The sequence below is a fragment of the Elgaria multicarinata genome, chromosome 2 (genome assembly GCF_023053635.1).
Source record: "Elgaria multicarinata webbii isolate HBS135686 ecotype San Diego chromosome 2, rElgMul1.1.pri, whole genome shotgun sequence".
NCBI classification, from domain to species: Eukaryota; Metazoa; Chordata; class Lepidosauria; order Squamata; family Anguidae; genus Elgaria; species Elgaria multicarinata.
Window position 1 is genome coordinate 58288850 of NC_086172.1, and position 15360 is coordinate 58304209.

General features: G+C 40.7%; 1 protein-coding gene across 1 annotated transcript in view; it reads left to right on the forward strand.

Annotated features, from left to right (window-relative positions):
- Window positions 1–1457: 1457 nt before the first annotated feature.
- LRP1B (LDL receptor related protein 1B) overlaps window positions 1458–15360 on the forward strand; it is a 976641-nt gene continuing 962738 nt past the window's right edge. Inside the window, exon 1 of the mRNA XM_063116589.1 lies at window positions 1458–1560. Coding sequence (XP_062972659.1) covers window positions 1476–1560 — 85 coding nt within the window. The 5' untranslated portion in view covers window positions 1458–1475. The remainder of the gene's footprint in view (window positions 1561–15360) is intronic.

Below are 15360 nucleotides of genomic sequence, written 5' to 3' on the forward strand. Positions count from 1 at the left end.
CACATTGTGTTCCTATTACCCACCCCCACCCACCCAGTTGGTTAGTGTGTCATCTGAACTTGGACATATGTTGAATTGTGGTTGGCCTGCATTCAGCCTGAATAAACCAAGCCAAGAGCAGAGCCAAAGAAACACACAACAAAAAGTGTGTGAGGCTTTCTGAAGGTTGTTGTAGCTGGTCTTTCTAAAGCTAAATTTCTGCGTATAAGCATGTGATATAAGCATGTGATTGCATTCAAATTAAAACTGAAAATTATTTTTTTCTAAATATTTATATTCTTTTCTACTTCCAAGCAAAAGAACCCATGATATTAACTAGGCAGCCTGGGTTTACCCTTTAAAATAACTCGGAGGGGGGGGGCAGCCCCACCTGAATTCCTCCGCTGTACCGAAGTACACCTAACTGCACACCTGAAACCAATCTTGGTCTGCTGCATTGAAGAGATATCCCATATTAGTTAGCTGCTCCGTTCACTCACCAACCGTGTCCACCCCCCTTAAAACGCGTCTAGAGTTATTATTATTTGGGGGGGGGGGACGTTGTTTGTTTGCCTTCTTCGCGGTCTATGGAAGAAGAGATGTTTTTGCTGAGTCACTCAGCGTGCCCAAGCCTCCCTGTCGGTCCGCAGTTAAAATGACTTATCCTGCATCCAGTTCTTAAAAGCTGAACTCCCCCACCGCCGCGCTTGGGGTCTTTTCTCCCCCCTCCCCACCTGGGCATCTTTCCCACCGAGCAAAACAGCCTGACTTCGCTCCCTTCTCTCAAAACCCCAACCAGCCTTCGCTTTGGCTTCTGCGCGGCGTCGGAAACTAGACGGTTCGCTCCTGTCTCTCCCAGAAGGAACCAGTCCGGGGTTAGTGTTCGCCTGCCGCCTCCGCCAAGACTCTACCTAGGTTCCCAAAGCGGGTGGGGCGGGGGTGGGTGAGCTCTACCGGGGAGAGGCTTTCCTCCCCCCTCCTTCACACCGGACTGGACCTGCTGGAATTGTGATTTGTAGGGCATTCCGCGTCCGGCGGCGGCCTTTTCCTTGTTGTGTTAAATGCCTCTTACTAAGTAATAGAGATGATTTATGTGGACACCAAAGCTGGGGGGTGGCGGCTTCCGTGATTAATCAGTGAAATTCCCATCCCCTGGCATCTTTTCTCCCCCCCCCTTCCTGACTGCCCCTCTTGCGTGATGTAAGATCAGACGTACTCTGCATTGAGAAGTCGAGACGCACAAGCGGCTCACACACACATCCACCTCGTAATCCTGCTGGAAGCAGGCAGGCAGGAGACGAGCGTGCAGGCAGGGGCTCCCTGAGCAGAATTTGCAGCGGCATTTGCGAACCGCGCGGCGCCTTCCTTCTCTGCTCGCTGCTGCTGCTGTTGCTGTCGCCGCCGAGTGACTTTTACGAAGGGTGCCGCCGAGCAAGTGGCGGCTCCGGAGAACCGAGGAGGAGGAGAAGAAACGGAAGACCCCAGACTTTCCGACCATGCCCGAGTTTCTCCTGTTCGCCTTCCTCACCGTCTCCGGATTATTTCCTATTGCTAAGGTTCTGGCAGTGGGAGCTGATCGAGGTAAGGCGTCTTCCTTGGCTTGTTCGGCTTCTTTTCTCTCACACCTTTTTCTGTGCGTCCCCCCCCCCTTAAATGTCGTTGGAGAAAGTGGTTCAAACTTAACTTCGAACTCCTGCGATCCACCTGCCCCCGGGGACGCGCGGGCGCTTGTGTTAACCAGTTTGGCTTCCCCGCAAGGGGAAAAAAAAATCCCCCAAACCCTGTGCATAACAGACACACAAATCCCAATCGGCTGGGATTGAGATATGCGGGGGGGGGGGGGGGATAGAGAGAGGGTGATGCATACACTCCTTCAAGCGAGCAAAGTCTTTCCTTGCTAGCAGCATTGACTTCGCTGTGCCTCTGCAGATGGTGTGTGGGTTTGTTTCACGGGGGGGGGGTGTATTAGCAGCGCCTTTCCTTGCTTGAGCTTCTTTGAACCCCGTTTCCGAATCTCTCCTCTTCAGGCTTCCCTTAACTTTTCTCAATACCCCCCCCCCCAAAAAAAAAATCTTCCAAACTCCCTGAAAGCAAACAAGCGACCGTCTGGGATACTGCTGCCGTTCTCCAGGGACTGGTTTTCCCCTTCCAGCTTGGCTTCCTTGGCGGTAAACTAGCGATCTCGCGGCTCTTGGGCACAAGGGACAGCAATAATAGGTCATCAACTTCTCCCGCTCCCTTTTGCCTTGCAAGGGATCTTGCAGTCTTGTGACTGCTGGGCTCCCTCCTGGACTATTCCGAAATAGAAATACAGCGTGGGGTATGCAGGCGAGACCCCCCCCCCCGGTACTTTCCCAGTCGGACATGTAGCGATAGCAAGCTAATTTGCACCCCTATCCTTAACATACTTACTCTGAAGGAAGCCCCTTTGACTTCGACCGTGGTCCAGTAATGCAAGATTAAATACAGTTTTTGGAAGCCAATTTTGGATTTAGAATGGTGGTAAACTGCCTTACACTGTTCTCCTAATAATTTTCTCAGCCACTCTAGGATATTCTAGTGGGATTTTACTTCCAAGTATATTTAGGATTGCAGCTTTCAATGGGACTTCTTGATAGGAAACATGTTTTGGAAAGCTGCCTCATGGATGGATCCTGTGTACACTTACTTGGGAGTGTCCCATCGGTTTCTGTGGCATTTTCTCTGAAGTCAACGTGTTCTTAAAATTGGGCTGTTGGGATGCAGTTCCTTACAGTGCAATCTTGCACGTATCTTTTCAGAAATTAGCCTCATTGAGTTCGATGAGACTTACTCCCAGGGAAATGTATGTAGGATTGTAGCCTAAGCACACTCGGGAATAAGTTTTGTTGAAAGACTTGCTTTGGAAAAAAAATTTTTTTGACTCTGTTCTAAAGGTGAGAGTAACTTAGGCAAGGTCAGGTAGGTTCCTTTTCTACCAGGAGTATTTGTTGGTGTGTCTGTGTGTGTCTTGGTGGGGTAGGGTGGAGAAAGACAGATAATTGTTTTTACACTTTGTAAATTACAAGCAAATACAGCACAATGCATTACAGAATCCAATTACATTTCCACTGATCATTAAATGCTTAGATGTAACAGAATATGCTAGGAAAACTCCAGAAGTATTTGAAAATGACCCATACTTCTCAGGAGTTTGGTAAATTATTGATGCACATGCTTTAGGCTGCAATCCTAAATCCACTTACCTGGGAGTAAATCCCATTCAGCTAGGTGAGACTTCTGAGCAGACATGGGTAGGATTATGCTGTTAAACCAATGTCAGGTAAATGGGGAGAAAGCTATGGGCTGTGTTTTATATGACAGCAATTATGTATTGATCTAAAATTATGGCTTTACTACCAGGCAACAAATAAAAGGCTGTAACAGTGTGAGTGATGTACCACTCTGATACTCTTGAAACCTGACATACACTTTCTGCAGATCTATCAACACTAGCTAAGGGTTTAGTGAAAGTACAAGTTATTCAGCAGTATAATTTTGCAGTTATTGACTGCTTACTGCTTTCAAAGGAGCCTCTAAAATGTGTGTTGCGTTTTTATTTTATTTTTAAAAAATCATTGGCTTTTATTTAAATAGTTTGGCGTCCATGTAGGGCTAAATAAATCTGTCCAATAACACAAAATACAAGTGATTTGGTGCTTTTAAACCAGGCTACTGACATTAGGATGCTTACAGTGTAGTCCTATATGTGTCTACTCAAAAGTAAGTCCTGTGAAATTTAATGGGGCTTAGTTCCAGGTAAGTAGACATAGGATTGCAGCCTAAGACAGCTTTCTGATACTCTCTTAAGCATGCAGACATCCCAATACTAAATGTATTTTCATGATTCCAGTGTGACTTTTGTATGTAGACCCAGGTAGGTGCCCTTGCAATCAACAGCAAGTAGTAGACAGTTGTTAGACAGGACCAGATTTCATTTGATTGATGTTACACCTTGGCCCTAAACTCATTACTTAATATCTAATTTCAACTGAGTATCTTTTTCTAGGGCAGCCACATTTTTTCTGATAGGGCTCTTCTGTTGAAAGCTATTTGAGAGGCAGATATTTGCAAGTGAAAGTATCCTTATCACTGCATGCCAGGAAGTCATGCTAATTGCATTTTGGACCAGCATTTTGGACCAGCATGCTGCTTTTAAAAAGACCAGCAGCTATGAAAGGTGGCAACCTAAACTCATAAGTCTCCCTAGAATGTTATCTCGGTCTTTAGTTCCAAGAACAGCTACTACTTATTTTCAAGTAAACGTAGTTAAGATTAGGTTATAGGTCCTATTTTTGTCCATTTCTTTCTGTATTCTATCAGTGTGATAAGCCACTTAAAAAGAGGCTGAGGTTTAAATGTATGGGATGGAATGTCACAGATATACAAGTACCCTGGTTTAATTGGCTTGCAGATCAAGCTAACACAGGAAGACAATTGTTTGAGTGTTTCTTGGATAAAGATACTATATCTAGGTAAAGGTTAGTTTGGAGTGTTTTTTGTTTAGGTCAAATACCCAACTGGGGGATTCATTTTTCTTTTAAAAAGATTTTTCATTTTGTTATGGATACTTGAGATATATATCATAACATGACTTACATGTCGTCATCGTCCCCCCCCCCAACTCTTTGTAGCTATTAAACTCAGAAAGGTTAGTGGCTGGCATGACTCAAATGTTATATCTGGGTTCAGAATGGATACAAAGCAAATCCCATTAACTTGGATAGCTTTCTAAACTGTGTGAGCCTCAAAGCAAGCAAGAAATGAGAATGCATTGAATATTGCGATATCTAGTTTACAAGCAATTAATTAGTTTCCCATTGAAAATGTAATTGTATAGGAAATTGAATTTGCATTGTGAAAACTTTTCATCTTTTTTTTTTGTACTTGGCAAACCAGATACCAAATTGTTTACTGTCTGTTTAAAACTAATTTGAACAAGTACAAATGGTTTTAGATATGCTATTTTGGGCCTTGTTTCTTCTATAATTGAACTACTGAATTTGTTAGGTCAATTTCCCAGCTGGCTATCAAAAATTAAGTAGGTGTTGCACACTACAACCAAAGTGAGAGAGAAATAATTGCTTGGTTGACTATCAAAAATGAACACTTTGGCCTTCAAAGATGTCTATGTTTGAAAGTGGCTGATAAAACACAAGGAATAACAGGTAAGTAAGTATCTACTTTCGAAGACTAAAACCTGAAAGTTCTATGTGGATCCTCACCAGTCAGTGAATGCTACTTCTTAAACACCTCATCCTGAGTGGACTTGGATTCCTCAAATGCAGTCTTCCCCCCAGCATGAATTCTGGAATTTTGCAAGCTTTGCTCAAAAGCCTCATATTATGGGATGAAATGAACAGTACACTTGGAATACCAGTGATTTTGCAAACCTTCTGTAGGAACCAAGGTGATAATCTATACACAGTGTGGAAATTTGCAGGAACCAGTTTATTTATAAATGCAGGATTCTAGCTTTAAGATTTGGCTTGATGTGCTTATGTTTCTTGTGTCAGTTGTTGCTTTGTAATCTAGTAATATGGGATAAAACACGATGTCAGTCTATGTTAGAATGAATCCGGTTCTAAAAAGACAACATTCCTGTATATTATTCCCACCAAATCAAATTCACTTAGAATCAACTAGCTCATCATATCACTATGTCATGTCAAATCAGAGAGAAGTGCAGTGGAAATTAAGAATTCAGACATCGTGTTTAAACATGGCAAATGTTCTGAACCCAAAATATGATTCAGAACACAGGAGGGCCTGGTGTGTCATTTCTACACTAGGTAAAATTTGAGATGTGTTATAAAAAAAATACCTAAAGGATTGTTCTTAACTGTAAGAATGTGTTGTTTAATATCAGTTCAGCATACCCAGACTACAACACAGGTATAGGAATGAATTGATGATGATCATGGGAAGGAATGGCTACATTAAAAAGGCTCGGAGAAACAAACGAAGGAGAAGACTGGTGAAAACATGGCATGAGAATGAAAAGAGTATCTACCAGAAAGTTTCTTTTGTAATTTTGGGAGCGCAATTTTTTTTTTGGTCATAATTTCTTAATGACAGCAGTTTAAAAAAATGCCTGGGAACATTTGACTGAAGAAATGTCTGAGTGAGCAGTTATGAAATAATACCAGGTGTTTAATAACACCTCATTAAACACCAGTGTCTTCATTAACTGGTCACTAAAACTGGGAGAAATATACTTCAGATGCTGGGGTATCTGAAATGATCGTAGTTTTGCCTCAAAATATACTATTATGTTGGTGCAAGTTGTATGGATGGCACAGTAAAATTAATTATTGGTTAATTAAAGCAAACACATACAAAGCTGAATCTATGTAACAAAGCTTTTCTTTTTTTAAAAAAACCCATGTATAGAATATCAACAGAAGTTCATTTTAGACTACTAAAAGCTAAACTCATAGCTGAAATGTGAGAGACTTTGAGATACTGAGATGCATCAGTATCAAACTTTGGAAATGGCACTTTTAATCCCTTCCCATCCGCTGCTGATCTGAGCCACGTAAGTTTGGGAGTAGTGATTACAGAGCTGGCCCAATGGAACATCTTGTTGCCTTGTCAACTTGTTTTTTATTTATTGTATTACATTTATATTACATGCTCTTCCTCCTTTCCATTTTTCCCTCACAACCCAGGATAGGCTGAGAGTCAGTGACTGACCTAAAATCATCCTGTGCGCTTCATGGCTGAGTGGGGACCAGAACCCAGAACTCCCAAGTCCCAGTCCAGGACTCTAACCACTATACCGCACTGTTATCTAACTCAGGTCTGAGTCCTTCCATTGTACCACTGTCACTGCAAGGGCATGGGCATGGGCTCTCAGCCCTGCAGGGCACTTTTGTGCCAAACAAAGGGATCTGCTCAGAGGTGAAGGAGGCTAGGAGCTAAATTCGCTTTTGACAATATTCAGAATGGCTCCAGATTCCCAGGTTGTATAGCTAGTCATCTGTGATGCAAGTTTAAAAGCTTCAGTGAAAAGAACACGGTTATCAATTATCACCTAGTATTTTCACTATTACTTTGCTGCTATGCACCACCCTACATGGGTACCAGATATTTTTGGACTCTCCAAATAATGGAAACTCAAGATATTTGGGGCATGACTGTGCAGCATTACAGTTTCCAGTGGTCTTCAATATTTAGTACAATTAGACATGTTATTATTAAGACTGTTACAGTGAACTCTGAAATGGTTGGTAGTTGCTGAAATATCTTTGGCACTAGGTTGTACAGATTAATGGGACTATTTTTATTTTTGTTTTGGAATCTGGTGTCATTGCTTTCCATGTACTCTGTTCAAATCAAACCATCTCTTGAGCAAACAATATACTGTTATTTGAGAGGTATTGCATTGTCAGACATGAAAGCACATTGTACAGTGAAGCAGACAGATGTTAGACCAGCAAGATGTCTGTGCCGCATAACTCGAGCCCTTTCATACATTGATTATTTCTTTGTTTATCTTCTTACAAAGGTAGTTTGGATCCATCTAAGGAAAACACCATGGAACTATGGAAATGATTTCTTTCTAGACTGGTACAACCAGTCAAAAGTTGCTTTTAAACACACACATCTAAGGGGGCTGCTGCTTTTATCCTTTAGCTACGTCTAAGTAAATGCAAGAGCAATTTAAAACAGAATTGCTGTATTTAACAGACAGGTGATGGGAACTGAATATGGGATTATTCTGTGTAGATGAAATGAAGACAGGGGCTTCATAACGTAGCTATTTTCCCTTTAATCCTTGTTTGTGAACCTGTTTTTATTCTGCTCCAAAGGCATATCAGCAAATGGTCTTATTGAGTGTTTTTAGGCTTGGCTCCAACCTCATTATTAATACTTGGGTGTTAGAAGCAGAACATTCAAAAACCAGCTGTACTGTGCTCTGCCGCATGGAACTTCTACTTGTCAATCTGATGGAAAGTATTCTCTGCGGCTGTAAGATGGACAAATTCAAATAAAGCTCTTTCAGTGCTTCAATATTGAGTTGTCTGTTCTCATACAAATCTCCCTATTCATATATGGGAGTAAATAAAGTTACACTCACAGGGGCAAGACACACAAGGTCATGGATATCCTCTGTTTGTTGCTAATCTGTACTGAAAATTACATATATGGATAAATAGATGTCCCTCTCCCACAATTCCATTCTGCTGTTCTTGGTTCTGCCTCCCCTCCCCCAGTTTAGCATAGGTAATTTTTTTAATAGTTCTGGCATTGACATGAACACAGTTTGTTGCAGCTCTGTTTATTCGCATCTTTTAATTCTATCTAGGTCGCTCACACATGTAAATGTTTGTGCACATTTGTGAAATATGTGTGAAAAGGGGTTGTTGATAGAAAAAGCAGATCACATCAAGAATCCTATTGGGGTTGTTGTTGTTTTGCAGTGTTCCGGCAAAGTGTACAATTTATTAATAAGTACACTTGTATCCCAACTGTCCTCCAAGGAGCTCAAGGCAGTGTACAGGGTTTTCCCAGAACCCAGCATTTTATGGTCACAACACTATGGGATAGCTAGTGAGCATCACGGCTGAGTGGGGATTTAAACTTTGATCTCCCTAGTTGTAGTCCAGCTTTCTAGAATCTGGCATCCTTTAGATGTGTTGACTACAATGCCTATCATCTGGACACCACGTAGCCGATGTTGTCTTGGGGTAACAGGAGTTGTAGTCCAATACTTCTCGAGTGCACCAGGTTGTAGAAGGCTTGTTTTAATTTTGCACTTTGGGTTTAGTCCAGTGTCAAGCTAGCAGAAATCTGCTAGCATGACAGGACTTCCTCCTTCTCTTCTCCCCCCCCTACCCGCCGCAGCCCTCCGTGCTATTCAAAAAACATCTTTGAAGTGTTTTCCAACCCTCCAAAGCAGATTTTGATGGCTTGCAAGGTGGCGGGGGGGGGGGGAGGATGAATCACCCTTTCCCAGTTCTGCTGATGGAACTGCTTCAATCAGTGATTGACACCATTGGATGCAACCCATGAACAATTGCAAGTTGTGCACGTTGGTAAACTGGGTGATAATATATATATTAAAAACTGGAGAATATACTTCTCCATGCGCAGTTTTCTGCAGCTTTCAGTCTGTAAGACCAGAAATCAAAGCCAGTAGGGAGCATCAGTGGCACTTCACAAAAAGAATCAAGTAATTTGGAAACCCAGCAAGCCAGTGCAAAATTAAAATTCAAACCATGTGAAAAAACTAAACTATCTAGTTTAGGCTGCACTTTTATACTCACTTACCTGGAAGTATGTCCCATTAAATGCAATGGGGCTTACTTCTGAGTAGCCGTATAAATGATTGTGCTATCAATGTACTATTTATAATACATGTTAGTGGGAGCACATAGTATGATATGTGTAAGGAAAAGTAAGGGCTAAGAGCAAAGAAACATCCAGTGAGTGGTGTGACTAATGACAGCCAAATATGCAGGATTTTTGTTTTGTTCATGTGTCTAGGTGTATAGTACAAACCTATCATATTTTGTGGGTTTAGAGAAGATTACATATTTTGAAAAAATAGGCTCCACTCCTAAACACACTATTAGTAAGCAGCAATGAACACAGAAAGATTTCCTTCTGAGTAAATATGCACAGGATTGCATTATCAATACACTTTTCTAGCCCAAAAGTTCACAGCATAAATTCTATCTCTCCCCCACCTTTGTTCCTTTATAGACAAGCATCCAAGACCACTGTGATTCAAGAATTGTCACTTAGCCCTTAAAACCCAATCTAAACTTCTACCTTTCCTACTATGTACTCTGATTCTAATCCATCCTACCCCCTCCCCATTCTCTAGACTTTTGAAGCTGGGAATGTAGAGATTTTGTGAGCATTACTCTATTTCAAGCATCTCCCACCCACCTTCAGGTTCTGTCCTCCAAAGAGTAGTAGGGATTGACAAATATGTCAATAACAATTGCAGTTCCTCTCTTTTCCAATCTTACGTTCAGTTCGTTCCAGATTTTGAGATTTACTTTAAAGTACACACAAAAGAATGGCATGCACTAGTGCCTAATATACACCTTTTTTGCAAGCAGTTTTCCAAGTATAATGCATTTTGAACTTTTTTTTTACTAATATACATGTTTTTGTGTGCACTTTCCATAACCTGTGCATTTGTGTTTGCACAATGTGATTGAAGAACCTCATTGCAAAATTCAAAGAAGTACAAATTTCAAACGATAACTGAGTTTTGGTTCATGTATTGATTTGAAAGAGTGAAATTAGTGACATTCTTCTAATGGAAATGCAAACTGAACAAATTTGTTCTCCATCCCTAATGAGTACACAGATGCATTGGCCCTTGATCTTGAGGTGAGGGTTGATGTAGCTGATTCCGCCAAGAGGTGAGATGCTACTAAGCAGGAAGGGAAGGATGCAACCTAGCAACATCTTTTTAAATAAATGAAAAAAGCAGTTACTATATCTTAACCTAAATTTAGTTCAGTGTGCCCTTGGATTTTGTATCCTTATTTGATGGCTAAAATTAATAGTCAGGGTGTGTATATATATATATATTTCTTTTTACATCCTTCAATAAAACAATGGTCCTTGAAATAAAAAGAGGACAAAGCTGTTATACTGATGCAGAGTATGCAATACAAATAATTTTCTCCCACGCTCAAATTCTCATATAATTATGACTAGCTCTGCTATACTTTAAAATAACACATCTGCCAAAAGTTATAAATCTGCATAGGCTTAATACCAACTCATGTGAGTGTTCATCCTGTAATTATGGGGACTACTTACTGATCTAATGTTCAGTACTTACATAGGAGCTGTAATTAGCATTCTCTTTTTAACCTCACATGGCATGACACCCAGCTCATAATATTTTGTTCATCTTCCCAAAAGATGTTAAAACAAAACTCCCATTATCTTCATTATTTTTGTGTTATATGCTCCATGACATTGAGCTTGAAACCAGTTGTTCTTTGAAAGGGCTTTCGTTAATGAAGGCAAAATGCCATAGTTTATCAGTAATGTACCTTGAAAACCTAAAAGACAGAGCCTGCAAGAAGCTAAAAACAAACAAACCTGGTATGTGTAGGTGTACTTATATATAGTGTAGTTAGCTGTCAAAGGGCTATCTGTGACTGCTGGAGTTATTTTTCTGCCCTCCCCACCCCCAGCTACAGCCAACACTTAAAAATGTGTTTCTGAGCTATTCAGACACCAATTCCTGCCTTCACCCATCTTTCCCTCTTGCTGCTGCATGAAGAAGATCACTTTGCCCTGCTTCGTGGAAAGCCGCCCCCAATGACTACTGGTCTAGATTGTTAAGTGCAGTTTATATTTTGCATTTAAATGACAAGATGACCCAGCAGTTACGAAGAAATAGATGAGGAGAAACTACTTGTGCAGGCAGTGGTGCATTGAGGCAGGGCTTTGGAGCAGAGGTCCAGGGCTCCAGTCAGAATGGGTAGGAGGGCAGTGAAGTAATATGCATTGCCAGCTAAAGATTAATTCTGACACAAAGAGACATACCATCTTGGTATCTCCACAATATCAGAGAGGAAGTGGATGTAAGGAAAAGTATGTGAGGAGGAGAGAAATGCTTAGTAGGTTTTAGTGTTCAATGTACTTTGCATACATTACTGTGATTTTTGAGAAAATGGCCATGTGTTACAGCCTGCTCTCTTCCACTTGTTTCTTCCTGCTAGCACTGTATAAGTGGCTAAACAAACCAGAAATGGTTTGTTTAGCATGTCTTCCAAACTGGGAAACCTGGTTTGCTGTGCCCTTTACAAGCCAGGATTTGTAAGTCAATAACACATCTTAGTTTATGACCCTGGCTTGTAAAATGAGCCAAGATCTCTGACTCATATGACACACTAAGCAAATGATTTCTGTGTTGTTTAGCCAATGGAGCCAGTGGCTGAACCAATCAGATATAGCCTTTGTGGGGCGGGGAGATCACTGAATGAGTACACCAGAGTGGTGAGAAGACTACCCCTTCACCACTCCAGTTTTCTCATTGGTTGTAGGCCCACAAAAGCAGTATCTGAGTGGTTCAGCTCACTGCTAATCAGACTTAATTTAAAATGGCATGGTGGACTGCAATGCAGCTCCAAATGGCTGGTCACCATGGCATTTTCTTTTGACAGTGGTATGGCAGCAGCAGGAGGAGCTGACACCCTCCTGCTGCTGGTTGATTTTTTTTAAAAAAAGTGTGTGGTGGTGGGGTGGCTGAGCTGGCTGACAGGGCTTCAGGGAGAGGCTCGCTGGGGGAGGGGGGAAGTACCTTGTCCAGCCCCACTTCAAACCTGGTGGCACCTCTGTACAGGAGGTCTAATCCAAAACATTCTACTCTGCTGTATTGTCTCTGAGCTCTTGGACAATAGAAGGCTTTCAGGAACTAGAGAGTTGATCCACTGACAGCCAGCACTGACAAAACATGTGCAGCATTTTCTTTTCTTCAAGTATTTATAGAGCAGGGAGGAGAGAGGTCTTTTTGGCTGCTTCTGGGCCTAATCAAGGATTCAGGATGACGTTTGCTTGGGACAGGCTAGGGATCCATCCCACCTGCACATCACGGATTGTCAGATGCTTTCAGTTCAATCACCCACGCATTCATGGAATTGGATTTTTTCCAATTTCCTGAATTTGCACGAATCCCTCAAAATGTGCAACCCCACCTCCAATTCACAGTGTCATGCTTTAGCTTATGGGAGAAATGTACATTTTTGACTGGTGATACTTTATTTTACATATTTTTCTTTGACTAAATTTGTCTAAAATTCTGGAAAGCTTTTTTTAATAAACTGTTTAACTGTACAAGTGCAGGGAATTCTTTCAACTCAGAAAAAGCCAGCCTGCTGCAAAATCCATGGGTAGGGATGTTGGGGAAATCCACAACGGGACAACATTGATTTGATTTTGATTTATTACATTTATATACTGCCCCATAGCTGAAGATCTCTGGGCAGTTTACAAATGAGTTTGAACTTTTATGAATCCACTCCATGGATTCCATAGCAGACCGTCTTTTCCCATGTTGGGCAGAGTCCTCAATTTGGACTGTTTTCCTAACCTTCAGGAATTTTGTGCAAGTTTAGTCATAGAAAAATAAAGTGCATATTTCCAAAGATGCATTTTTCCCTCACAGGCTAGAGCATGAAAATACACATTTTGGTAGAATTTGTGCACAAACAAATTTGCATGAATTCCCATTTGCACAAATTTGGAAATTTAAAAATCTCCCATTCTGTTGATGGGTGGATGATGGAATGAAAAGTGCCTGACAATCTGCAAAACACAGAGAGAACCGTCTTTGTACTATCTGTGCATCCCTATCCATGGGTCTGAGTCATAGAAATCCAAACTCATTTGATTCTGTTGTGAATTTCCCTGTTACCCCTAGAAAGGAGAGTGTGTTTTGGTTTTCCTTACTTCCTCAAACCTATATTTGCCCATGGTGCATCCTCACATACCATCGTCCACAAATCAGTGTGACTGAAGAGCTCCTCCATATTTTTTTGTAGACTTGCGGCTTTACATAGATCTTCTCTTGCACTATTTAATTCTGTTCTCAAGCCTATAGATTGTGTCAACATCTTAAAATCACATGCATTATTATTATTATTTTAAAAGACACTGATTACTGACATACCAGATGGAGCCAATAAATTCAGTGAGGATTGCCAGGTTCTGTTCTTCTAAGAGTTGCACAGAAGGCAGAATTTCACAATATGAAGCTTTGCCCTTCACAATGCTGCAGTGAAGGGAAAATGCTCCACTTTTCTTCTCTTTTGTGCATCTCATAAGTGCAGAGGCTCCTTCCTAGAATTGGTACTTGGCAACCATCCATATATAAATAACTGTAAATCTGCCAAGCTTCACTTAGGAGATTTTGCTTAACAAATTCTAGTGCTTAACGCAATGAGGATATTAATAATTTTTTTTAAAAAAAAATCCCTTTTTTTCAAATATCAATAGCCAAACACTGAGCCCAAATGCAGTAGCACACAAATTACTTGAACGTTTTTCAATAGATGGTGCTTAGAAGTGAAGAAATTGTTATATGAGTAAGAAAGCACATAGTACTGGTTAGGCCTAAAGGCACAAGGTCATTATTTAAACATATAATTGGATTGTTCAATATAATTGTGTGCAGGGGGAAAAACTCTTTAGCAGTTCTTAGACTGCTAATGTTATATGGAACTAATGGCAACTTCTTCTCTCTTTTTTTCTCTCTTTTTTAATCTGACAGATACTTTTAAAAAATCATTTCATGCATAACCAGTTCCCTAGGGAGAGAACTATTTGTCAAAATCTGTGGGGGGTTTTAAGTGATGTTTCATACTGCTTTACAAATAAAAATATAAGTATACTTAACAGAGTATTTCCTGTCCCCACCACAACTCTGCTGCATACTGGTCCTTCTCATTCTATGCCCGCAATATGTTCACTCTTCATAGAAATTGCTCATTTTTATACATCTGAGCATAAATCACTTCATTTGTTAAATTCTTCATTTGAGTAACATGCCAGAGATGGCTGGGGTGCTTTGCAGTTTACCATGTAAATTGGCTTCCTAGGTAAAGATTCAGCTCATGCCAAATTATATGGTATTACCTATTATGTGGAGTTTTTGGTGTTGTGCTTTTCAAACTAAAGGATCATCTCTCAAAGTAATCATGTGAATAGAGCTCCATGTGAATTACAAGACACAGTCGCCATTCAAGGAAGCATTTTAATGTTGAATTGCATGATTCTTGAACTTGGGTCAAAGAACTGTTTGTGGATATATTTAAGATCATACAAAAGTGGTGTGCATTAGAACATTTATTGTGAATATTTTTATAAGCTTGGATCCTGAGTTTCTTTCTGATGGCAGGATAGTCTTGTGAGTGGACTGGAATGCTGCTCGCAGGACACTTCCATGGGTAGAAGAGAGAAGTGAAATTCAGTGTTCCCCCTTGCATCCCTTGAAATCTTATTTATTTATTTATTTATTTATTACATTTTTATACCGCCCAATAGCCAAAGCTCTCTGGGCGGTTCACAGGATTGAAGGATTCTCCAAAATGGGTAGCAGCTGAAAAGTGAGAAGGAAATCAGATAAAATTGATTCTCCCCCTTTCCACCAACAACATCCTTCACTGGATTGAAAGCCCTGTCTGAAAAGAAAAGAAAAAGAAAAGAAGAAACCCTTCTAGTCTTGGAAATGAACTCAGGATCCAATCCATACCATGTGAACCACAGATATAGGTGTTTCTCAGGACACACAGATTTAACAATATTTTAACAATGTTTAAAACCAATTTAACCATTTTAAGAACAACTTCCAAACGTCTCTGCAACATAACTGATTTCCCT